Source organism: Schistocerca cancellata, chromosome 3 (genome assembly GCF_023864275.1).
Source record: "Schistocerca cancellata isolate TAMUIC-IGC-003103 chromosome 3, iqSchCanc2.1, whole genome shotgun sequence".
NCBI lineage: Eukaryota > Metazoa > Arthropoda > Insecta > Orthoptera > Acrididae > Schistocerca > Schistocerca cancellata.
The window spans coordinates 326,516,897-326,543,070 of record NC_064628.1 but is presented as its reverse complement, the minus strand read 5'-3'; the positions used below and the strand labels follow the sequence as shown (position 1 = coordinate 326,543,070).

At 42.3% G+C, this 26,174-nt stretch overlaps 1 protein-coding gene across 1 annotated transcript in view; it reads left to right on the top strand.

Annotated features, from left to right (window-relative positions):
- The window catches only part of LOC126175020 (SUMO-activating enzyme subunit 2), a 156,241-nt gene that overhangs the window by 47,624 nt on the left and 82,443 nt on the right, over positions 1–26,174 (top strand). Inside the window, exons 2-4 of the mRNA XM_049921518.1 lie at positions 215–369; positions 4,540–4,827; positions 5,089–5,156. Coding sequence (XP_049777475.1) covers positions 215–369; positions 4,540–4,827; positions 5,089–5,156 — 511 coding nt within the window. The remainder of the gene's footprint in view (positions 1–214; positions 370–4,539; positions 4,828–5,088; positions 5,157–26,174) is intronic.

The window sequence follows — 26,174 nt, the reverse complement described above, 5'->3', positions numbered from 1 at the left end:
TTGGAGTTAACTGTTAGATAGAGTCAACAAGAATTGTGCGAATTGCCGAGAAACAAAAATTGCTTCGTACAGAAGTGTGATTAGACACTGATACTTTAACAGTCTGTACATTCCTGTTTCTTTGTTTACTTCATTTAAATGTTAATGTTCATCGTGTATAACCATATATTTTTGAACCAAAGTTCTTTTGTTGATTATATTTCACATTTTACAGGTTGATTTAGATACCATTGATGTTAGCAACCTCAACCGACAATTTCTGTTCCACAAACGCCATGTTGGAGAATCTAAAGCTAAGGTGGCTCGTGAAAGTGCACTCAGATTTAATCCAGATGTCAATATTAAGGCTCACCATGCCAACATAACAAGGTAATAAAACTTAGAGGAAAATTTTTTTATATATTAAATAACTAAACTGCTAATCAAAACTGAAAAATACTACTGCAACACTATCTTGTACATTTGTCAGAAAGTTTTTGTCACTGTTAATGCTTTGGATCCTAAATGGTGGGGCTGCCTGTTTCAAGACAGAATTGTTAATTTTATGTTCTTATGAGTTTTTCATTTCCATAGTGAATGAATCTGCAATTTATCTTCCTATATATTAGCAACCATCACTTAACTTGCAGCAGGTTTTTATTGTGCAAACTGATTTTGAATCATCATTGTCAATTCTCGTTGTGCTGTATAAGATAAAATTATTTGCACCCTGTATTACACATGTCAATTATATTCAGTCCCGCAACTCCGACCAGTTGGCAACTTGCCCATATTGCCCCCTGTGAGCCAATTAACACAGTTGTTTCTAAACTCTTTACGAAACTGCTGTGCCCTGGCATTCCTTCTGTTGTATAAGCCCCCAGAAGCAATCCTATTTCCCCGTAACCCGGATACGCTCTTGCTGTGTTTGTCAGAAATATCGGGAGAGTGTCAGGAGGGTCAATTTTTCCTCAGAAGTTCAAGTTATGGAAATATCGGTATTGGAAGAGTTAAGAGTTTGTCCTTACCTCTTGGATGCCTCTCTCTTTTTATCAACAATTGCACAGATTCCACAAGCATTTAGTATTGTGTGTGGACATATGGATCATCTGATGACACCTATTCAACGGAATGATTCACAAATTCATGATGAAATCCTTTTTTCATTAAGGTATTGTATGGCTTCAAGCCATCTGTTATCACTTTCATGCCTGGCAATATAAAGTGCTTTATCATAGAGACTAAAGTTTTCTTCTCCCTCGAATAAACTCTACCTACAAAGCACTTGCGGGATTCTCCTTCAGTGTCAGCAAATACCCCAATATGTTCAACTTCATTTTTTAATGGTCGTCCTCTCTGGTATTTCCCAGTAGCTCATGCTTGTCTGTTTCAACTACCTTGTTTTGTCCACTGATTGGAACACTCTCATTTGTGACTATGCCATAACAGACTTCCCAGCAGAATCCATAGTAGTCACACACACTGTTTGTGTGCAATTGTTTTTCAGAAGCTGTCGTTTGTAACGTACTGTCTCTTATTCAACAAGAAACTGAAACGATGCTCTTCTCGGTGGATAACTTGGAACTGTCAAACCATGTGTTCTTGCTTATACATGTTCTCTTGTGATGCAGGGCACAGAATAATTGCTAAGTAAATTCGGCGCCTGCACCTTTCTTGTGAAGTTTTCATAGAGTTGAGTCCTCGATAGTCTGCACAATTTGTGCCGTCTTCATCTGTAAGCAATTCGTAGTCCCAACAAAATCTCAACCAACTTTCTACACTACATAACTGAGAAATTAGATTTTGCCATGTGAGACTATCAGCATTTGAAACTGCAGTGTTTTTAACTCATTGCTGTCCACAACTGAAACTGATAAACTGTGTTCCCCTGGCAGAACGCTAAACATTTACCACCACCAGAGTCATACGGTGGACATAGTCGCTCATTCAGTATATATCATTAGGGGCCTGCATATTCAGTAGGCAATAACTCTTGGATATTACCGTATTGCCCATATGTGATCATCATACTTCCACATTAGCGGTAGCTCAGTTGTAACGTGACTGAGCCCAAAGGAATATGACACACCTCTATCAGTGACCTACAGCCTAATAGTCCCTCAACTTAGCTGCAGATGCTGAAGCTTGATGACTCACCACATCTGCTGTCACATGATGATCTGGTTTTCTCACCACATCTGCTGTCACATGATGATCTGGTTTTACGTTTGATCCAAAAGAGTAGTTTATTTACGCTCATTTGAAGTTTGTCACCATGGTCTTCTCACCTCTTTTTACCATTCTGTGGTACAAGGATTCTGCACAGTGACTGGAAGATTGTCCATCAACTGTGCAAGTTACCCTCACTTAGCAGGACTAGACTGGGTGGGGGGACTGTTGCTGGTGCACCTCCCCCACCTCACTGTGTCTTATTACTTTTTTATGGTTGATTTTCCATCCATCTACTTTTTACCGGGTCCCTTGCATGAGATAATACTAAAATAGATCAAATTGATGGGCAGTCCTTTTGCCCACAAGGAATCCTTTAGGCTGTGATTGTTAAAGGAACAATGGACTGAAGACCTTACTCTTTAGTATTTTCAAACAAGCTAATCAGTCAATCATCTTGTATACTATTCTTGTCAGAAACTTGGATGCATGAGTTGTTAAGCTGTTCACATCATAATTGTCGCATTTATCTGCCATTGCTGTCTTTTAGAATTTTGTGAATCAAGATCTTCCTAAGGTCCCCACAACACCTTGCTGTAGATTGTAGCAGTATCACCTACTTAGTTGTTTTTGTCAGGAAATTGGAACATATTTTAAAAATATATACATTGGATCCTTCAGAAGCAATAATATGGCATCATCAAGCAGATACGTAGAGAGAGAGAGAGAGAGAGAGAGAGAGAATATTACAGCGACACCACCACTACCACCACCACCACCACCACCACCACCACCACCACCACCAAATGCTATACTAATGCTCTGACAAACTTATTTATTTAAGAGAATAACACAGCAGCAAATACCAACTAACCGTTACTGTATATTACTCTAGCTGGCCCAGGTTTTTTAGGATTCCACATTGTGAGGCTGGAAAGACTGCAATTTCTTTTATCTGACAACTTGTTTAATAGTTTTTCCACTGATATAACTTACCCATAAGATATCCAGAATCACAACTGCTCTGGCATTCTACAAAGCTGAGTAATGTCCCCATTTCTAACATAGCAGAGGTTCTAAATGTTCACTGCAGTTGTCACTGCTTCCATATCGTTAAATTGTTTTACAGAGACATTACATTATATTTTTGCTCTCCAAATAATGTAATGAGTGCAGATAACCACTCAGGCTATAATTCAAGCATGGAATAGTGGACAGACTCGTGAACAAGGCCAAAAACATTGCTGGGCCTTTGGACGATGTATTTCTTCAGAATTAACAAGGAACATACCCGTCCATGGCTACATTATCCTGGCTAACTACATTGTCCCATGTGCTGTAGACCTACTGAGGTAAATAATTGTCAGGTTTAGTGGGTGAGAGAAGAAAGGAGATTAGGAGTAGGGAGTTTAAAGAGATTGAGTGAAAGGAATAGAGGCAGATGTGTGGAAAGGTGAGGCAGCAATGGAATGTGACAGGAAAGTGCTGTTGGAAAACATTTCATGTCACAGGCTGTAGAAGTTGTCTGCAATAGAACAGAGGAAGAGGTAAATAAAAAAAACTATATGTAGATTAATGTTGTGAAGGGGAGACATGAAGGCAGCGGTGTATGTGATTGTGGATAAGAGCTAGAAGCAGCTCAGGCTAGGAGGACTGATAGATCAAATTACACATTTTAAGGACAATTCCTGTCTGTATAATATAGAGAAGCTGTTCTGGAGTGAGATACAAATACTGTGGATTGTGAAGTGGTCATTGGAGTAGACCATGTTGTTTTCAGGAGGTTTTGCCACTGGGATTAAACATATTTGGGTCATAGTCATAGTTGTCACTGTCTCTTACACGATAGGATATGCCTGTGATGAGTAGTCAAAGTAGGATGTAGTGAATAGATGCCTTGGATTGGTCTTACTCCTGGGTCTTCTACAGGATGCATCCCTTGTGGCAAGGGGTTGGGAGTAGGAGTGGCATATGGATATACCAGGATATTTTGTATACATTGGAAGGGCAGCAGAATGCCACATTGAGAAAGGAGGATTGTGGGAAGAATGTTTCCCATTTAAGGGCTTGATGAAATGTAGCTGAAGCCCTGGTAAAGGATGTGGTTAAGTTGCTGAAATAGTTCTCTAACAGCCACCACCACCACCACCACAAACCAGCTGCAGAGGAGCATCCCATCATTATTCACCCTGGACTATACAACAATTGATAGTACAGCTTATGTGCTTGTCAGTTTAAATACTTTTTATTGATTATGACTATTGGAATGGAAATGTTAAAGAAGGCTGGCTGAGTATAGATAAACACTGAACATTGATACCGGATGAAATTTTGACTTGTATTTCTGAATGTTACATTTTGATAAATTTTCAATTGATGTTTCTTTTTCAGCTCTGAATATGGAATACAGTTCTTCAAAAAATTCAGTTTAGTGATGAATGCCCTGGACAACCGTGCAGCTCGCAATCATGTCAACCGTATGTGTCTTGCAGCAGATGTACCACTTATTGAAAGTGGTACAGCTGGGTACGATGGTCAGGTTGAACTTATACTGAAAAACCGCACTCAGTGTTATGAATGTCTCCCAAAAGCTGCTCAAAAGACATATCCTGGGTGCACAATTCGCAACACACCATCAGAACCAATCCATTGCATTGTTTGGGCCAAACATCTTTTCAAGTAAGTAATATTTCAAGACCATCTGGGTTATTGGATACTTTATGTAATGGTAGAAATGTACCAGCTTGTTGATTATGTTCTATCACAATACATTTGCTGTATTGTATATTAGCCATCAAAAAATATGTATAGGAATTTATTCTGTGATGTACTGTAAATTACGCCCTATGTCAAATCTTTGCGATCTTGTCGTAAGATTGAGTTTGTTAAAGAAAATAGAGAAATAGTACATAATCAGTGAACATGTTGTGTACTTTTCAGTCAGTTGTTTGGAGAAGATGATCCCGATGAAGATGTATCGCCGGACACAGAAGATCCTGAAGCTGCAGGTAAATAGTTTAGTTCGGCTGCTAGTATCAAACATTTCTCTCTTTCGGATTTTAGTGTTCTTTCTCTTATAATTCTTTTTCTCTTCACTTTGTTGAACAAAATTACTAGAAGTTTAACTATTTTGCTGTTATTGTATTTGTGAATTACTTAAGGCAGTATCTGTTTACTATTAAAAAGACTGAAATTGCGAAGGGGAGATAACTTAGTGTGACACAGTGAGTTGGCTGAACACTTTGGTAAGTAAGAATTTCAGACTACAGAAGTACACCAGATCCTGTTTTCATGGTTTGTACAAATTATTCCAAGTGAATGCCAGGATGGGTCACTTCGGTACAAACTATACCCAGTGTCATTGTGTCCATGACCAAATTGCTGGCATCCTACCTTGAATTACCTTGTTGTTAAAACTACAGCAAACATTATTAGACTAAATGATTCAGCATGCCGTGCAATAAATTGATTGGTTGAATCAACCTGTTTATACACATAAGCATTGTTACTGTCACCATTCTACAGAGCATTGCATTATTAATGGTAAGACATCTGTCACCGCAATCTCCTTCATCTGATATTTTTCTGGTTGGTGGCAGCATGTGTTTCTTGTGGGGATTTATATTTCACTTTTCTCTGTATTAAGTTTGTTGGCTGCTGAATCTGTGTGGATGTAGAAGTATTAGAATTCATGAGCTTCTTGAAAATAGAGAAGTGATCAAGAAGATGAAGATGATAATGGACTAGAAATGTTGGAATCCTGTTACGCGAAGGGCAGTGTAGAAACAGAATAAAGTAAATGGATTTATGATGAATGCTCATGAACAGTTACTCACACCCATTTCCAAACTGTTAAATTTCTGATTAAACTTGAATTTACTTTTGCTGTATCATTTTATTTTGTCAGTTTGTGCCCAACACATGGAAGTGAGTAATCATGTGTGTATTTAGAATTTGTCATAGGAAATGCATTTTTAAATGAACAAATGAAGTGAACTAATAATCTATTTGGGTAACATTTTGGATTAATATTTTTGTTGAAATGGCGTAATAGTGTTCTATGATGACGTGCTTCTGTAGTTTGAGGACAATTATGACAGAGAAAGATAAATTAGCTTCAGTTTGATGTAGTCGCTCACTACTAGAATGTGTTGGCCACAGAGTGATCTCTGTTCAGGGGCAGAGGATACCAATTACAGAAAGCTGCAACTAGCATGAGAGAAGATACCAATTACAGAAAGCTACAACTAACACATATTGAAGCATCTTGTAAGAAGATACTGGTCATATAACATCCTATTGTACACTGAGGTGACAGAATTCGCGGAACAGCAATTTGCACATATACATCCTCAATCCTTGGATTGAGTGAGACCAAGCGGAACAGAAAAAACTCTTAAATTGCTGAGAGATGGGTACAAATTATACTGGCAGGATCACAATAAAGAGGCTAAAAGTGGAGTGGTGTTTGTGTTTCACAAAGAGATTGATCCAGTTACAGATGTGAGCTTTGTAAGTGAAAGAGTAATTAGAGCTCGAGTGAACTTGAGAAAGAATAGTTTTACTATACTACAATTGTACACACTTCAGCAAGGGTACAGTGAGGAAGAAAAAACAAAATTCCTTGAAGAACTGGAAGACCAAGTAAGAGAAGATTGCTCAGATCGGCTCGAATAGAAATGGATATGAGGGGATGGGGGCACTTTTGGGTATGGAAGACAAAATGTTGACGACGAAGAAATTTTAAAGCTGTGCATAAGGAATTGTCTTTTAGTGAAGAATACATTCTTCAAGAAACAAGATAGTCATAAGATTACTAGATATGGCTGGGATGGCAAATCTAAGACAGTTATAGACTATATATTAACGGACAAATTAATTGGAGGAAAAGTAAGGGACACTAAAGTTATACCAAGTGAGCACTTGGATAGTGACCACAGGTTACTAGTTGCTGATCTAAATTATAAGATGAAAAGTTTAAATGCTTGTGAGGTAACGGGCGAGTTGTGGCACCTTGAAAATATTCTAAGTTCGGAGCTGGCGTGGCCGCACGGGCTGCTCGGATGGCAGGGGCTCATCAGCAACCGTGTGATGCTGAATGTTAGCCGGAGCAAGAGGGGTAGCTCCAGCGCCTGGTCCAGACCGACCGCATGGCTGAGAATTCCGTGTTGACGCTGTGACGAGGTCTGTGCTTTGTGTCGATGAAGATTTGTATGCCGGGAGTGCCAAAGATGGCGGACTTTGTTAAACCGTAATGGCAGACATTTCACAGTTAATGTAGAAATTAGTAATAGCCAGAGGAATCGTGATACCTTAAAAGGAAATCCGTACATTACCATTATTTGCACGACTATTCTGATGGTGTAATCAGATTTTCAATATCTTTATTAGTTTAAACTTTAGTATCTGACTGTAAATTATGCAAGTAACACCCAATAACGAATTTCCAAAATTAAATAGTTCATCCGATTTTGTCAATCGTCGTGTCTTTAGAAAGCTATTAGTGTAAACCTAAATTGGTATGAATTACAGGCATGTAACTTGAATATTACACGAGTTATTCTAGGTCAAAATGGCCGATTACTATTGATCTCGTCAGGCCATAAGTACTCCACAGTTACACGAAAAAACGGTAGCAGCAAGCTTATGAATTTATTTATTCATCTATGTCTTAGTTTATATCCGATATATTCTATTCATGAAGAAATTGGTCAAATATTTACTGTGTTTTAGAAAGCACAGAGACATTAGGGTACTGGCCTATCTTTGCTTCTACTCCTTTGATATATGTTTATTCAATTTGTTTATGTAATTAATAATGTGTGTTAGAGCTTGTTTCTGGTCCAGCCGTAGGAATATTTATTTAATTTCAAGTTATTTAAATGTAAATCCAGTATTTTGTATGTGTTTCAATATATTTGTGAGAGTGCGTTGGCTGGGAGACATGGGGGGTGCACCCTAGCCAATCACAGCGCTCGCTACTACAGTAGGCGACTACCGAAGAATGGAGAGACTGTATGGAAGTGGAGGGGGGCGGGGGCCGCATCGGGTCACACAGGACACAGGGTAGTACTGAACAGGACGGTGCAACAGACTGTCTCACAGGACATGGGGAGTGCTGGCCGGGGAGGCGAGACAGTCGCAGGAAATACTTGGAGAGTGGAGCAGTTTGTGCATGGTCGCGGGAGATAGAAATATTTCGTAGTGCCAACTTGTACACTTGTGAGATTTCCGTGGCTTCTGCAGTGAAGACGTATTCTGCATTTAGAAGTGGATTTCTCACGTGCTATGTTGTTGCTCATAAGTAATTACGTGAAGTAGGAACCTATTGTTTCCCTGTTATTCAACTTATATTTTATTTAATTGCTGGACCACTAACACCAATAAGTTTTGCAGTAGTAAATGGCATTCTTAAAGGTACTTCTGCTATCGTACTCATCACTTAGTCGTTAGAAATAGTACCTGCAGATTGTATTTAATTGCAATTGTTCATCTATAAATTTCTCTGTTACATTCAAAATTCGCAATTGCCGAGTGATAGGAACCTTCAACTATTCGATTCATGTATATTCATATTGTATAGTGTCTACTCATCAGTATTCGCCTTGTAATGCAGCAACTACGTATCACAGCCCCTAGACAACGAAACCAGCCAAAACTTTTAATATTGCAACTCGGAGTCTGAGGGTACGTAGTTGAGGGTCACATTTTCGTTTATTTGAAAGCCTGCATGCTGTACAAAGAATGCAAAAAATTATGGAGTGGAAGTTGAAAGAAGAAGAAAATAAGAAAAGTTTCTAAAATCTAGTAGCACAAAAATTGCCAAAAACTGAAAGGGGTAGTGTAGAGGAAGAGTGGAACCTATTTAAAACATCAATAGTTAACAGTGCTGTGCAGATATGCAGCAGACCAAATGGTAAAGTGAAAGACAAAGAAGCCACATGGTGGAACAATAGAGTAAAAGATGCAATTAAAAAACATAATATGTCAAAGAAAAACATGGAGTTTGAAAAAGAAATCGGAACCAGAGGCTGGTGCCAAAAGATGAACACAAGGTGACAACACTGGGGAAGGAATACTGACAAAATAAACTCCAAGCAAAGAGAATCGTGAAAGAAGAAAAGGAGGAGTGTTGGGAAATATTCACCCAGAAACTAGAGCAGGATAGCAGAGGGAACCAAATCTGCTATATGGGTTATTGAAAAGTAAGAGAGCTGATAGAGAAGACATAAAAGTGATTGAAACAGAGAATGGGGATATTATCGGGGACATGGAAGGTATCGGAGAAGAGATGAAGAATTATTTTGAAATGTTACTGAATGGGGAATGCACAAGAAGGTGCCACCGAAGTCATTGAATTGGAGGAGGAGCAGGATCCAGTCTCTTGGTTAGAAACTGAGGATTTCCTGAAACAGATGAAAAGTGGGAAGGTGGCTGGAGTAGATGAGCTGACAGCAAATATGATTAAAGCCGCAGAAATCCATGGAATACAGTAGTTACACCGGGTGCTGGGGGTGATATGGAAAGAAAACAAAGTACCAGGTGAATGAAAAAAAGGAATTATGATACCGCTGTTCAAGAAAGGTAGTAGAAAGAAATGCACAGACTACAGAGGAATCACACTGTTATCACACTGCCTGAAGATAATGGAAAAGGTCATAGAAAAAAGACTGCGAAAAATTCTAGAACACCATTTAGAGGAACAAGAGCATGGGTTCAGAAGTAATAGGGGAACAATAGATCTCATTTTCTCCCTCTGTCAGTTAATGGAGAAGTATTGGGGAAAAGGAAAAGGACTTGATAATAGTATTCATGGATTTGGAAAAAGCATATGACAGTGTACCAATGGATAAAATACGGGAATACTTGAGAAAACATAATGTTCCTGATCCATTAATTTAAAAAGTCCAGATGCTGTACGATGGCTGTGAGAGCAGTGTACAAGTAGGAGGTGAAAGATCAAAATGGTTTAAGACAAAGAGCGGTGTTCAACAAGGCAGTTCGCTTTCTCCTATACTCTTCATTACTCTTATGGACACAATCATGAAAGAAATCAAGGACGAAGAAAATGAAGATCTCAGTGCTTTTGTTTTTGCTGATGACATCGTCATTTGGTGAGAGACGGAAACGGAGGTTCAGAGGAGACTGGATTACTGCAATACAAAATTTTAAAAAAATCAAGTTAACTATTAGTATGAACAAGACAGTGGCAATGAAGATGAGCAGGACACCCACAGCTTGTCACATCATACTGGGGGGAGAAGATTGAATATGTGAAAAGCTTCAGTTATCTGGGTAGCATCATATCACGCGATGGAAGATCCAGAATAGAAGTCTTAAACAGAATAACAAAAGGTGTAGCTTTTGCACCAAGTACAAAATCTAATCTGTGACAAGGAAGTCTCTCAAAGAGCCAAACAGACCACGTATAAAACTTATCTCCTGCCAATCATGATGTATAGTCTAGAGGCCTTTGTCATAAATAAGAGAGAAGAGAGTCAAATACAAGCATGTGAAATGAAGTTCCTTAGGTTAGCTCTACAAAAAAACTAGGAGAGTCAGGAATGATCATGTAAGGAGAGACCCCCCAGGGGGTCCACAACTCTTTTGTGGATACGTGCGTAGCGAGCACGGGACCCCGAGCTAATGTGGCCGTCCTTCCTTCCTGGGCTGCATACCTTCCCTTTCCGCATCCTTCCCCATCCCTATCTTCGCCCCTCCTCCCCTCACCTCTGGCTCTTTCCTTCCCTTTCTCCCCATCTGGGAGTATGGTTTGTGCCTACGTCCGGAGACGGACGCTCGTAAATGTACTGCATTCTTCGCCTTCCTTGCTTTTGTCTTCTTCCTTCCTTTGTCCTTCTCTTTTCCTTACCTCTTCTCTTTCCCTTTTCTCCGCTGCGGCGTTTGAGACCTCTATTCCTTCCTTTCCCTTTCTCTTTCTTCCTCCCTGTGCGTGTCTGAAGGCCGACCCACGCCCTTCGTGCGTAGCCGGTGACGGGGTAACGCGTAATTCCCCGCCCCGGGTAGACAGGTAGGACACGTACGTACCCCCTGGTAACGGCCAGGCCCAGGGAGGGGTGATTACCCGAGCTGATACCTTCCGAAAATGCCGATTGGTCCCTCCGTCCGTTTGTCGGGAGGTGTGACCTGAGGTGTGAACAATCACCTAAGGCGGGAGTGCCCTCAGAGAGGGCCCCCACAAGGGAGGAGCGCGCCATCGGAGACGCTGGTAATCATGGGGGATTCTTCCGCAATGGTTTCCTCACCTTCCACTAAGTCTGCTCACAAACGTAAGTATACTGAGTCTCAGCCACAGACGATTCTTCCATCGTTGCCACAGTTCCTTGTTGTTTCTCGGTCTGATGAAGGTCACGACTTCTCCACGGTCAACCCTTTCATTATTCAGAAAGGTGTCGACGCAATAGCGGGTCCTGTAAAGTCTTGTTCCAGATTACGGAATGGCACCCTGTTGTTAGAAACACACAGTGCCCTCCAGGCACAAAAATTGCTGCGTACTTCTCTGCTCCACACCTTCCCTGTCCGGGTGGAACCGCACCGTACCTTAAATTCCTCGCGTGGAGTCGTTTATACACGCTCCCTCGATGGATTGTCTGACGAAGAAATTCAGCACTATCTGTCTGACCAGGGCATAACGGCAGTTCATAGAGTAATGAAACGGGTTGACACAAACATCATTCCAACCCGCACTGTCTTCTTGACATTTGACACAGTTCAACTCCCATCGCAAATCAAAGCTGGCTATGAGATAATTTCCGTTCGCCCTTACGTCCCAAACCCTACGCGTTGCTATCGATGTCAGCGGTTCAATCACACCAGCCAGTCCTGTTCCAATCCAGCCAAATGTGTTACGTGTGGCAAGGATGCCCATGAGGGTGCTTGTCCACCTCCATCCCCTCGCTGCATCAACTGTATGGGTGACCACGCTGCTTCCTCTCTCGATTGCCCCGTTTTTAAAGACGAGAAGCTCATCCAGGAAATAAGGGTGAAGGAAAAGGTGTCGACCTTTGCTGCTCGAAAATTATTCGCCAGTCGCAAGCCCACCGTGCCTCAGACAGGAAAATACAGCACTGTCCTTGCTTCTCCTCGGCCAACAAAGGAGGCGGCCACGCAGACTTGCGACCTCACCTTTAGTACCACGGTCGTCAGATCGGCCAGCGCAAAGATCGCTCGTTCAACCTCACCACTTTCGCCTGCCCACTCTGTGGCTCACCCTTCGTCGGGTTCTGCTACATCTCGAGCCCAAAAGTCGGACGCCAAGTCTTCGAAAAAAGAGCATACTCGTGAAGAGTTTTTACGTACCGCAACTTCACAACCATCGGTTCCTTCTTCATCTAAACCACATTCTTCCAAAAAGGCTACAAAGAAACCCAGTTCCTCTCCTTCTCCGCCAAGGCGTGTCCCATCTACAGCACCACCTGGCGGAAATCGCCCTCGGCCATCTTCTGTGTCGCCGAGGCGCACTGCTGGTGGCCGGTCAACCGGCCGATCGCTGGTGGCAGGGACTGCTCCTGACCAACCTATGGATCAGGATCTTCTGCCTTCGGCTGAATGCCATTCCATGCTGTCGGTTGCTAGCTCCGAGCAGTCTCTGAGTTGACAGCAACTTCGGTCACATTCCTCCATTTTCCTTTCACCCCATGTCCATTATCCACTGGAATATCCGCGGCATTCGAGCCAATCGGGATGAATTGTCGGTCCTCTTACGATCCTACTCGCCGGTCATCTTCTGTCTTCAGGAAACAAAGCTGCGTCCCCATGACCGCTTTGTTCTCCCTCACTTTCAGTCCGTCCGATATGACCTCCCCTCTGTTGAAGGCACTCCAGCCCATGGAGGACTCATGATTCTTCTCCATGATACTCTCCATTATCACCCAATCCCCTTAAACAGTTCCTTCCAAGCTGTCGCCGTCCGTCTTTCCCTTTCTGGATACACGTTCTCTCTTTGTACTGTATACATTCCATCATCCACACCAATGGCACGAGCTGATCTCCTTCATCTTCTTGGTCAGCTTCCACCCCCCTATTTGCTGGTTGGGGACTTCAATGCCCACCACCCGCTTTGGGGATCTCCACATCCTTGTCCACGTGGCTCCATATTGCTAGACATCTTCCACCAAGCGGATCTAGTTTGCCTCAACACTGGGGTCCCCACATTTTTGTCTGCCTCCACGACAACCTTATCTCATTTGGACCTTGCGGTCGGTACTGTTCCGCTAGCTCGGCGCTTCGAATGGTTCGCCCTTGATGATACACACTCGAGTGACCACTTTCCATGTGTCCTCAGACTGCAGCCTCAACTGCCATATATGCGCCCGCGACGCTGGAAGTTTGCCCAAGCCGATTGGACACTTTTTTCGTCTCTCGCGACATTCGATGACCGTCGCTTTCCCAGCGTCGACGATGAGGTCACACATATTACCGACGTTATCCTTACAGCTGCGGAACGTTCAATACCACGCACCTCCGAATTGCCCCGGCGCCCCCCAGTTCCTTGGTGGAACGAGGCATGCCGTGATGCAATACGTGAGCGGCGACGTGCTCTTCGCATTTTCCGTCACCATCCTACTTTGGCCAACTGTATCCGCTATAAGCAGCTCCGTGCGCGATGCTGTCGCGTCATCCGCGATAGCAAGAAGGCAAGCTGGAAATTCTTTATTAGCTCATTTAACACCTTCACTCCCTCCTCGGAAGTTTGGAGTCGGCTTCGACGGTTCTCAGGCGCGCCTAGTTTCTCCCCGGTTTCTGGGCTCACTGTCGCGCATGATACCTTAGTGGACCCCGTCGCAATTTCTAACTCGTTGGGTCAGCACTTTGCTGAGATTTCGAGCTCTTCACATTACCCGCCAGCGTTTCTCCCGAAGAAACGTGCAGCGGAAGTGCGACCTCTTGCTTTTCCCTCTCAAAATCACGAAAGCTACAATACTGTTTTCTCCATGCGGGAACTCCAACATGCCCTCTCATCTTCTCGCTCCTCCGCCCCGGGACCGGATGGTATCCATGTCCAAATGTTGCTGCATTTATCAACCCCTAGTCTGCGTTACCTCCTTCGCCTTTATAATCGAATTTGGACCGACAGTACCTTTCCCAAACGGTGGCGGGAAGCTGTTGTCGTTCCCGTTCCGAAACCTGGAAAGGACAAACATCTCCCCTCTAGCTATCGCCCCATTTCTCTCACGAGTAGTGTCTGTAAGGTTTTGGAGCGTATGGTGAATTACCGTTTAGCTTGGTGGCTAGAATCCCGCAGTCTTTTAACACCAGCCCAATGCGGATTTCGGAAGCATCGTTCTGCCGTTGACCATCTTGTTGCTCTCTCCACTTATATCATGAACAATTTTCTCCGGAAACGCCAAACGGTAGCAATATTTTTTGATCTGGAGAGAGCATATGATACCTGTTGGAGGACAGGCATCCTCCGCACACTGTTCTCTTGGGGCCTTCGAGGCCTGCTGCCCCTTTTTCTTCGCGAATTTATGGCAGAGCGCACTTTTAGGGTGCGGGTGAACACTACTCTCTCCCGTACTTTCTCCCAAGAAAACGGGGTACCCCAGGGATCCGTGCTGAGTGTTGTACTATTTGCCATCGCCATAAATCCAATTATGGATTGTCTCCCTCCTGATGTCTCGGGCTCCCTCTTTGTGGACGATTTTGCGATCTACTACAGCTCTCAACGGACCAGCCTTCTTGAACGACGTCTTCAAGGATGTCTCGATCGCCTCCACTCGTGGAGCATCGAAACTGGCTTCCGTTTCTCACCCAGTAAGACCGTTTGTGTCAATTTTTGGCGACGTAAGGAGTTTCTTCCGCCCTCCTTACATCTAGGTCCTGTCAACCTTCCGTTTTCAGACGTCGCTAAATTCTTGGGTCTTATGTTTGACAGAAAACTAAGCTGGTCCTCCCACGTTTCCTATCTTTCGGCTCGCTGTCTGCGATCGCTTAACACCCTCCGTGTCCTGAATGGTACCTCCTGGGGAGCGGACCGAGTGGTCCTTCTCCGCCTCTATCGCGCCTTAGTGCGCTCGAAATTGGATTATGGAAGCATAGTCTACTCCTCTGCTCGGCCGTCTATTCTTCGGCGTCTCGACTCTATCCACCACCGTGGATTACGTTTAGTGTCTGGAGCTTTTTACACTAGCCCTGTGGAAAGCCTTTATGCTGAGACTGCTGAACCTCCGCTGTCCAATCGGCGGGCAGTACTCCTGAGTCGTTATGCTAGCCATCTGTCTTCCATGCCTACTAATCCAGCCCATGACCTTTTTTTCGACGACTCCTCTGATGTAGGGTATGCAGGCCGCTCCTCTTCCCTACTACCCCCGGGAGTCCGCTTCCGTCAACTGCTCCATTCTCTTTCCTTCCGCTTTCCTAAAACCTTCTGGACAACTTGGGGTACAGCACCGCCTTGGCTCCGTCCCCGGATCTGCCTGCTCCGTGACCTTTGTCAATTTCCCAAGGATGGTACCCCTACACTTGTTTATCGTCGGGCATTTGCTGCTCTATGTGCAGCAATGACGGAGGCCACATTTATTTACACCGACGGCTCGAAAACATCGTTAGGTGTAGGGAGTGCTTATATTGTTGGCGACACCCCAAATCAATTTCGGCTTCCCGACCAGTGTTCGGTTTATACTGCGGAGCTTTACGCTGTTCTCCAGGCTGTCCACTACATCCGCCGCCATCAGCGGATACAGTACGTAATCTGCTCAGATTCTCTCAGTTCTCTCCTCAGTCTCCAAGCTCTTTACCCTGTGCACCCTCTGGTCCACCGGATTCAGGACTGTCTGCGCTTGCTCCACCTGAGGGGCGTCTCGGTGGCGTTCCTCTGGCTCCCGGGACACGCTGGTATCTGTGGGAATGAGGCGGCTGATATAGCGGCCAAGGCCGCAGTCTCTCTTCCTCGGCCAGCTATTCGGTCGCTTCCCTTCACCGATCTACGGAGCGGTTTATGTCGCCAAGTTGCTCATTTATGGCATGCGCATTGGTCGGCACTTCCCTGTAATAAATTGCGGGAAGTGAAAGCCCTTCCTTGCGCTTGGACCTCTTCCTCCCGAACGCGTCGTCGGGAGGAGGTAATTTTAGCTAGACTCCGGATAGGGCACTGTCGTTTTAGCCATCGACATCTTTTAAGCGGCGATCCTCCCCCACTCTGTCCCCACTGCTCTCAGCTGTGGACGGTAAGACACGTTTTAATTGAATGCCCCTATTTTAATCCGTTACGCTCCCGTCTACAGCTATCGCCCGATCTATCGTCGATTTTAGCAGATGACACGCGCTCCGCCGACCGCGTTCTCCAGTTTATTAGTGACAGTGAAATGGCGTCAGTCATTTGAACCTTTTTTTGGGGACAATCACCCCCTTCCTGTAGTGGATTTTTAAGCATTCTTCTATTTTTAGTTTCTCAAATTTTCTGACTTTGTTCCCATTGCTGCTGGTTTTAAAATTCGGTTTTTTACTGTCTTAAGTCACGGGCTGGGCGCTAATGACCTTAGCAGTTTTGCGCCCTAAAACCACAAAAAAAAAAAAAAAAAAAAAAAAAAAAAAAAAAAAAAAAAAAAAAAAAAATGTAAGGAGAGACCTGCAGGTGACATTGACTGCAGAGGAGAGGATGAGTGCTTTGAAATTGAATTGGTTTGGTCATGTGAAGTGAATGCACCCGACTTGTACTCCATGCCAGTATTTGGAGATGGAGGTACCAGGAAGAAGACCAATTGGGTGGCCTAGAAAGAGATGGACAGACCAGGTTAAGGAAGATCACAAGAGGAGAGGAGTAACATGGGATGTAGTGGAGAGGGAAAAGCTATACCAGAACAGAAACCAGTGGAGGCATACTGTTCACAAAGTTCCTACCCAGCTCGCTGGAGGGAAGTCCTGATGATGATGATGATGACAGGTGATGGTAGCATTGCGTACACAAGGTATAAAAGGGCAGTGCATTGGTGGAGCTTTCATTTGTATTCACGATTCATGTGAAAAAGTTTCTGACATGATGATGATCGCACATTGGGTATTGACAGACTTTGAACGTGGAGTGGTAGTTGGAACTAGATGCATTGGACATTCCATTTCTGAAGTCGTTAGGTGCTAACAGATAAGCAACACTGAGTGAAATAACTACAGAAATTCAGTGTAGGACATACGACGACTATATCCGTTAGGACATTTTGACAAAATTTGGCATTCCCGGGCTATGGCAGCAGGCAACTTGAGTGCCTTTGCTAACAGCACGACATCGCATGCAGCACCTCTCCTAGGCTCAGGACCATATCAGTTGGACCCTAGATAACTGGAAGACTGTGGCCTGGTCAGATGAGTCCCAGTTTCAGTTGGTAAGAGCTGATTGTAGTGCTTGACTGTGGCACAGACTGCATGAAGCCATGGGCCCAAGTTTTCAACAATTCTGGACAATTCGAGCAAATGATTTAGGCATTCACATTGCCCGACATGAATCCCATCGAACCTTTATAGGAGGCATAATCTGTATCACTTCAGGCAGGGGCGTTACCTTTACAGTCTCGGATGTTATTGAATTTAGGATACGTTAAAATTCAGGAGTGAGTAAGAAACATGTTGGCCTATTTTTTTTTTCCTACAAAAAAATTCCTGCCTCGAGATACCGGCCTCCAAAGATGACACTGGGAACACCATTTTGAAGATTCGAATTTCGGAAAATTTTTTGAAATGCTATAACTCTGTAACAGTTCTAGATATTTGTTTTTTGTTTAAAAGGTGATTACAATGGTTTCCCTCATTTGGACATAACTGTCAAAGTTCTTTTACTGTCGCCTTTCGCCTTTTGAATTTTTTTTTTTTAACAGTCGTCCCCCTCCCCCTCCCCCCCCCCCCAAAAAAAAAAAAAAAAAATTAATCAAAGAGAAAAGTTGGAATCTTTTTCTGTTGATGAGTACCATGTAGTACTATATTCTCTGTAAAAGAGAGCTTCCACTTCTTGGGGGTAATATATGTCTTCACTGAAGTTGTTTCTTACTGATTTCTTTGTTACAATGTTTATTTCTATTGTCTTTGCTGCAGTTTAAGAAATAACTTTGTTGCAGTTTCTTGTCAGTTTGTTGTGGTTGTTCATTGCAGGTTTCTGTATTGCAGTTGTTCAGTTGTAATTTGTTTATTGAAGAGGCTTCTAAGAAATCTGAGACCATCCAGTGAGTTCTGTGTTTTCCTGAGGAATTTGCCAGTTGAAAGAGTTGCAGTGTGTTTTGTGAAAAGGACTGTGTGAAATGTCTTCTGACTGGGGCCACAGAAGAGTGAAGTGTGCTGACTATTTGCATATCCATAAAAGAGTGATGTACACTATGTGATCAAAAGTATCCGGACACCCCCAAAAACATACATTTTTCATATTAGGTGCATTGTGCTGCCACCTACTACCAGGTACTCCTTATCAGCGACCTCAGTAGTCATTAGACATCGTGAGAGAGCAGAATGGGGCACTCGGTGCAACTCAGACTTCGAACGTAGTCAGGTGATTGGGTGTCACTTGTGTCATTCGTCTGTACATGAGATTTCCACACTCCTAAACATCCCCAGCTCCACCCTTTCTGATGTGGTATTGAAGTTGAAACATGAAGGGACATGTACAGCACAAAAGCGTACTGGCCAACCTCGTCTGTTGACTGACAAAGACCGCAGACAGTTGAAGAGTGTCATAATGTGTAATAAGCAGACATCTATCCAGACCTACACACAGGAATTCCAAACTGCATCAAGATCCACTGCAAGTACTATGACAGTTAGGCGGGAGGTGAGAAAACTTGAAGTCGAGCGGCTGCTCAGAAGCCACACATCACACCATTAAATGCCAAATGACACTTTGCTTGGTGTAAGGAGCGTAAACATTGAACGATTCAACAGTGGAGAAACATTGTATGGAGTGACGAATCACGGTACACAATGTGGCGATTCGATGGCAGAGTGTAGGTATGGCGAATGCCTGGTGAACGTCATCAGCCAGCTTGTGTAGTGCCAACAGTAAAATTCGCAGGTGGCGATGTTATGGTGTGGTCGTGTTTTTCATGGAGGGGAGTTGCACCCCTTGTTGTTTTGCGTGGCACTATCACAGCTCAGGCCCACATTGATGTTTTAAGCACCTTCCGTTGAAGAGCAATTCGGGGATGACGATTGCATCTTTCAACAAGATCGAGCACCTGATCATAATACACGGCCTGTGGCGGAGTGGTTACATGACAATAACGTTCCTGCAATGGACTGGCCTGCATAGGGTCCTGACCTGAATCCTATAGAACACCTCTGGGGTGTTTTGGAACTCCGACTTCATGCCAGGCGTCACTGACGGACACAGATACCTCTCCTCAGTGCAGCACTCTGTAAAGAATGGGCTGCCATTCCTCAAGAAAACTTCCAATGCCTGATTGAATGTATGCCTGCCGGAGTGGAAGCTGTCATCAAGGCTAAGGGTGTGCTAACACCATATTGAATTCCAGCATTGTCGATGAAAGGCACCACGAACTTGTAAGCCATTTTCAGCCAGGTGCCCAGATACTTTAGATCACATAGTTTATAAGACAAACAAAAACAGACTTTGTTCAGGTTGGGAATAAGTGTTCTCATTTGAAGGCTCTGTTTTAAAGGGAACATTTTTCCAGTGATGAATTTCTGTGTTCTAAATGTTTTGACAGAATAACAACAGCGATAATATCTGAATAAAGTGAAGCCTCCCATGGTGAAGATGATGTAGATTCTGCATCAGTAGAGGGAGAATTAAAAACCATGGATCAGTCAACTACAGAGGTAGGTGTTAGTCTTGTTAAGAAACCGTGGTCAGTAAAGTCATAAGCTACATGCATCAAGAAAGCGCAGAGAAATTACTAAAGCTATGGATGAATACAGTACAGCAAAACTGACCACACTCTTCAAAGTAGAAATTCCATCTTCAGAAGAAAATGAACCAAAGCACTCTTGCACCACTTGCCAGGAATTTTTCACAAATATCAATTCAGCTGTTTCCAGAATGAGATTTTCACTCTGCAGCGGAGTGTGCGCTGATATGAAACTTCCTGGCAGATTAAAACTGTGTGCCCGACCGAGACTCGAACTCGGGACCTTTGCCTTTCGCGGGCAAGTGCTCTACCATCTGAGCTACCGAAGCACGACTCACGCCCGGTACTCACAGCTTACAGATACTGGCAGAAGTAAAGCTTTGAGTACCGGGCGTGAGTCGTGCTTCGGTAGCTCAGATGGTAGAGCACTTGCCCGCGAAAGGCAAAGGTCAAGAGTTCGAGTCTCGGTCAGGCACACAGTTTTAATCTGCCCAGAAGTTTCAATTCAGCTGTTGAATATTGTGCATCCTACAGTGAAATGGCGCAAGTTTTAACTATTATTCCAGAGACATTTTCAAAGAAAACAATTTTGAATCACATTCCATCAGTATCAAAGTACATGGTAGATAAATCAAGAAAAGTGAGGTCTGTAAAAAGTCTTTAGAAGACCAGATCCCTATTATGGTCACCCTGTAGAAGCAGCTCATGTTCAAATAGTACAGTCATTTAATCTGGAAGATAAATGAGACTGTTCTTGCCAGAGTACCAACAAAAAAGACACACAACTGTTACAGTTGCAAGTCAAAAAAGTTGTGAAAGTGAAGAGGTGCATGACTCGAAGTATTAAAGAACCTTTTGCAATTTATTAGAGCAACTATACAACTTCTCATATTGGAAGATCAAAATTTTATGCACTACAACCTAAGTGGGTAGTTCCATACCCACCTAGAGATGTCTGTCTGTGTGTACTGCGCGAATTTTGAACTTTGTGTGATAACTTGAAGAACTTACTGGAGCACGTGATGTATGACGTCTTGGTTGGGCGTGTGAAGTCATTAGTAGTCTGTGACAAAAAGCGAGAGACTTGATTGTTTGGAGAATGTAGTGACTGTCCTGGAAAGGGAGGACTGTCTTTACAGACACTTGGCTTGGAAGGCGTAGCAGATAACTCTGCAGAAATTACATATGTGACATGGGAGGAAAATACACTAATTAAGAAAACTGTTGCCTTTGACAGTTTCATTGATGAACTTAGTAAATGGTCAGTGAAAGCAGTGACACACCAGCATCTGGAGAAATTGCAACAACACATTGTAGAAGTGAAAGGATGTGTACAGGCTGAAGAACTATGTTTAGTACTTCACTGTGATTTTGCTGAGAACTGGTCTGTAATTCTCCCACAAGAAGTACAAGGATATAATTGGAGTAATTACCAGGTTTCAATTTTTACAGGAGTGACATATTTTCAAAACAAGACCACACTTGTTGCAGTTATAAGTGATGACTCAGCACATGTTTTGCTAGCAGTGCGCAAAATTCTTCAACTGCAAATAGGGGCAGAGAAGATCATCATTATTTCTGATGGTGCTCTTAGTCATTTTAAAAATCATTACCAGCTGTTTGAATTGAGTAAGTTGCTTGTGCCAACTGACTGGGTATACAGTGCTACTGGTCACAGGAAGTGGCCCTGTGATGATTTAGGTAGTCTGCTGAAGCACCATGCTACAAAACCTAATCTTTCCATACCAAATACAGCTGCGGTTCAGGATGATTAGGGTTTTACAATAGTTGTGAAATCTTACACATCCACAGCCCTCATTCTTTTGTCCAAAGAGGAAATCGAAGAATTCCACGAGCAGGGAAGAAAAAAGGTCCAAACAAACTTCTCCTGTGGAAGGAATTTAGAAGAGACATTTTTGGACTCAAAGTGATGCATGCACTTTAAAGAGCAAGAAAGAAGAAATTTCCTTCGTTTAGTCAACACCTCAGAAACAGCAGGATAATATTGAGATTCACAACCTGACGAGGAGGAGGATGTTTGTGGCGTTTGTGTATGACTGTGACTGGTGGATTGCAGAGATTATAGACACCAGTTATGAGTTAAACGAGGTAGTTGTGAACTATATGCTACCACATGGACCAGCTGCTGGATATAGGTTTCCAGCTGGAGGACAGCGCCATCAGTGCTCCAGTTCCTATTGTTTCAACAGAAAAGCATCACTCTATATCAAAGGAAGATATTGAAGCAGTGGAGCACATTTTTAGTTCATTGATTGGCTAATTTCAGTACGAAACAGAAGTCACAGAAGCTGTATAAATTGAAATTTTTAAGCCTGTGGATCATTCATATACATTTTGGAACCATTGAAAATGCTTGAAAAATGAGTCTCTTATCTTTCAAAACTAAAATTATGTTAAATAAGGTTAGGTTTTGATTTTTATGAGCCAGTTATGTCATAATGTGGTAATAAAACCGGTTTTATGTATGGCAAAAATTTCAATTGTTTATAAAACCTGTTCAGCCTAAAAGTGGAAGCTCTCCTTTTCTGGGAATGGAATCAACAGAGAAAAAACAAAATTTTATGGATTGGCATTTTTGAAAAAAAAATTCCATAAATTATAAAAAAGTTCAGAATGCTAGTAAAAGAACAGATAAGTCCAAATGGAAGCTTTCTGTATCATGAAGCAATTATCTTTCAAATAAAAAAAACCAACAAAATGTCTAGAACTGTTCCAGAAATACAGTATTTTAAAATTTTTTCCAAAATTCGCATCTTCAAAATTATATGTGCAGTGTCATCATTGGAAGGCTGTATCTCGGAGCAGACATTTTTTTGGAGAAAACAAAAAAATACTTGTCTTTTACTTAATCCTTCATTTTAACATATGCTAAATTCAATAAAATCCGAGACTGTGAAGGTAAGATTTTTTCCTAGCCTGCCTGAATTGATAAGGACTATGTCAGGACATAACCAAGAAATCACTTTGTGCACAACATCCTGCACCAGCAACACTTTATCAGTTATGGATGGCTATGGCTATAGAGGCAACATGACTCAGTGTTTCTTAGGGGACTTTCAACGACTGTGTCTATATAATGAAACTTACCTCTTGGGTATGAATGGCATTTCTGTGGTGAAATCTAAAACACTATCATAGAACAAAGGAAAGAATATATATGTGACAGTTGAGATCCACTAATTTGTAATATTTGAGTCGTGTCTCCGTCACTTAAAAAAATGGATGTCTAAAAAGATTGTGAAGTTTTTGCAGTGACGTTATGTCGTTTCAGGGTGTATACGACCCGTGACAACCGGGAGATCCGGGAAAACCCGGGAATTCTTCATTGTTTTAGTTTTCAGTTAAATTTTTGTAATTTTGACTAGTAATAAACGATACGCTATCAAAGGAGATTACTGTATCCCGCTACTGCAGAATAATACTTCAACAATTAAACATAAAGGAGAGAAAAAAACGAAAATAACTTAATTTGCAAAGGAAATGTGCCATATACGACGACGACACACAGTGCTCGTGCAAGCGTCTGCCAATTGAAAATGTGTCAAAGGCTGTGTGTCAAAGGCTGTGTGTCAAAGGCTGTAGGAAGACTGTGCAGTGCTTCATAACAACAAATTGCCTCCAATGAGCGTGAAGTCGCAACTGTTTATGTTCGATTTGTTTTAGCAGTTACGCGCGGGCTCATGCGCATTCGCAGTTGAGTCACGTTTGAGGAGTAGATTCTCCCACTTCTGGCTACAGGAATGTGGCTGTTGGCTGTGCAAGCAGTCGCAGCAAGTAGCTAGATGCTACCGGCAAAAGGGGAGGGGGGGCCTAATTCATATTCTTGAAGAAAAAAAAACTTGTTTCACAAAGTGCCTAGCATCCAGCGTACTTTTGTCTATCGATTATTCATATGATTTTGAAACGCTTCCCTGTTGGTTTTTGAACATGTTTGAACACATTTTAAGTTGACTTTTGAATGAATCATAAGTTGACTTTTGAATGCATGCACGACTGTCAGGAGAATCATCGTCGCATCTAGAAATAAACTTTCTGCAGACAAAAGGGGACGGGGCTATACGAGCTGAGGGAGTAAAGCCGAACGGATGAATGCCAATCACTGTCTGATTATGTGGTTGATCGGGTTTGCGAATGATCAGCATTGTTATAATTACTTGCAAAATCCATAGATTCAGACTACCAGAATCTAAATAAACGATGACAGGAATAACAGGTGAGAGAGATTACGTATTATCGGTGGAGGTTCGAGTCCTCCCTTGGGCATGGGTGTGTGTTTTTGTCCTTAGGGTAATTTAGGTTAAAGTAGTGTGTAAGCTTAGGGACTGTTGGCCTTAGCAGTTAAGTCCCATAAGATTTCACACACACCTCTTCTCGGTGTATCCAAGAAAATGAAATTTTGACAAAATTTTTGGCCAGATTGTTACACTAGTAAGGACCAGCAGTACAGTCCCCGGCTTGCAGCCGCGGAAGTTCTATTCTGGAAGTAATGCGGAAAACGTGTTGTTCGAACACGTAGTAATGCCTAACCTGAAAATAATAGCGGGATAACTAAACCTGTGATTCTGGCAGGTTTAGTGAAGTTAATCGGCGAACAAATTTTGACAATGGCAGCAATAGCTACAGAATTGGTGATGACAAGATTGTTTGTTAGAAGGAGGAAGGAGAAGAAACGGGGACATCGCACAAATTATGGAAGAATAAGATGATTTCAAATTTATATAAAAATTTCGTAACGCTACTTTTCGATCTCGTGCTTGAGAAGCTGGTGCGTATGAATGAAATGTGAAACTATTTCCCAACATAAAGCTTTTGGCTTGTAGTAGGCCTAATTGGCATTTGATATTGGTACTTCATGGATTATGTTCTGCCATGTTATAAAAAAGGCCATTTGTGCCAAAACAGTCTCGTTTATTTGGTGTGTAACAAAATTGCTGTCATATTAGAAAAGCCTATTTTGTTTTATCTAGCAGACAGTGACAAAATAGACGTAATCAGATCGAGAAACCACACCAGTATTGGGTATTTATTTGTATTAACAGCTTTTTCAGTATTAGATAAAGACATTTCGATTTTTCATGTAGCAAAACGTTTGACGAACTTTGATGAGATAATAGATTCTTTCGCAGAAAGGAAAGCACGCCATAAAGCGGTAGCAAGTTTAGAGAGAAAAAATGCTAGGAGCAAAGGTTTGAAGAAATGTGTGATTTCTTGCTTATCTCTTGTCAGTATTGATTTTATATATCCTATATTTAATTTTATGTCGCACAAAACAGCAAGTTATTAACTAATAGGCAATAAAGAGCTCAGATTTTCTAAAGAGTTCTTGTTCTCTCGATTACAAATAATCCCATCCGCTATTATTTGCGAGATTCTTTTTTTTTTTTTTTCTTTCTTTCTTTTTTTTCCTTTTTTTTTAAAAAAAGAAAAGAAAAAGAAAAAGACGTCAAACCGGCCAACTGGGAGCAGGAGAGGCACTACAGGACATTTCAATTTCCACTCTCCTGAGTATAGTTTGGACGTGTGGTAGAAAAATGCTTTGTGAAGAGGCGTGGCCCTGCACTTTGGTATACTTAAAACTAAATAATATGTCTTGCATTTCCCCGAATACATATGTTTTATGTTTCAGACTTTTCAGAAAGATGAGCCCTACAAGACGAACATATTTTGAAAATTCGATTTTTTTTTTTAGTATTGACCCCGTTCGCAAATGTCGTAGATCCGGGGCTGATGCGCAGAGCAGTTCGAGTTATAGTGGGTAGTCTCCATGTGACCCGTGTTTACATTTAGTGATTTTGCTGTTTCCCCTTCGTTTACTCTCAAGTGAAATAAAAGCAAAACGGATATCTGGGAGCTATCAAGTAAATTAAAACACATTCACGTAATTACGGAAGTCTAAAATATGTCATTAGTTTCAGATTTTATTTTATTTCCATGTTTCTGATAGTCGAGCATTAATCGCCTTGCGGAACAATAAAGTTATTTTTGTCTGTTTGCTAAAGAAATTTGACTTATGTTAACCTTTTCTGCAGAGGCAGTCAATGATGTTGTTGTTGTTGTTGTTGTTGTTGTTGTTGTTGTCTTCAGTCCTGAGACTGGTTTGATGCAGCTCTCCATGCTACTTTATCCTGTGCAAGCTTCTTCATCTCCCAGTACTTACTGCAACCTACATCCTTCTGAATCTGCTTAGTGTATTCATCT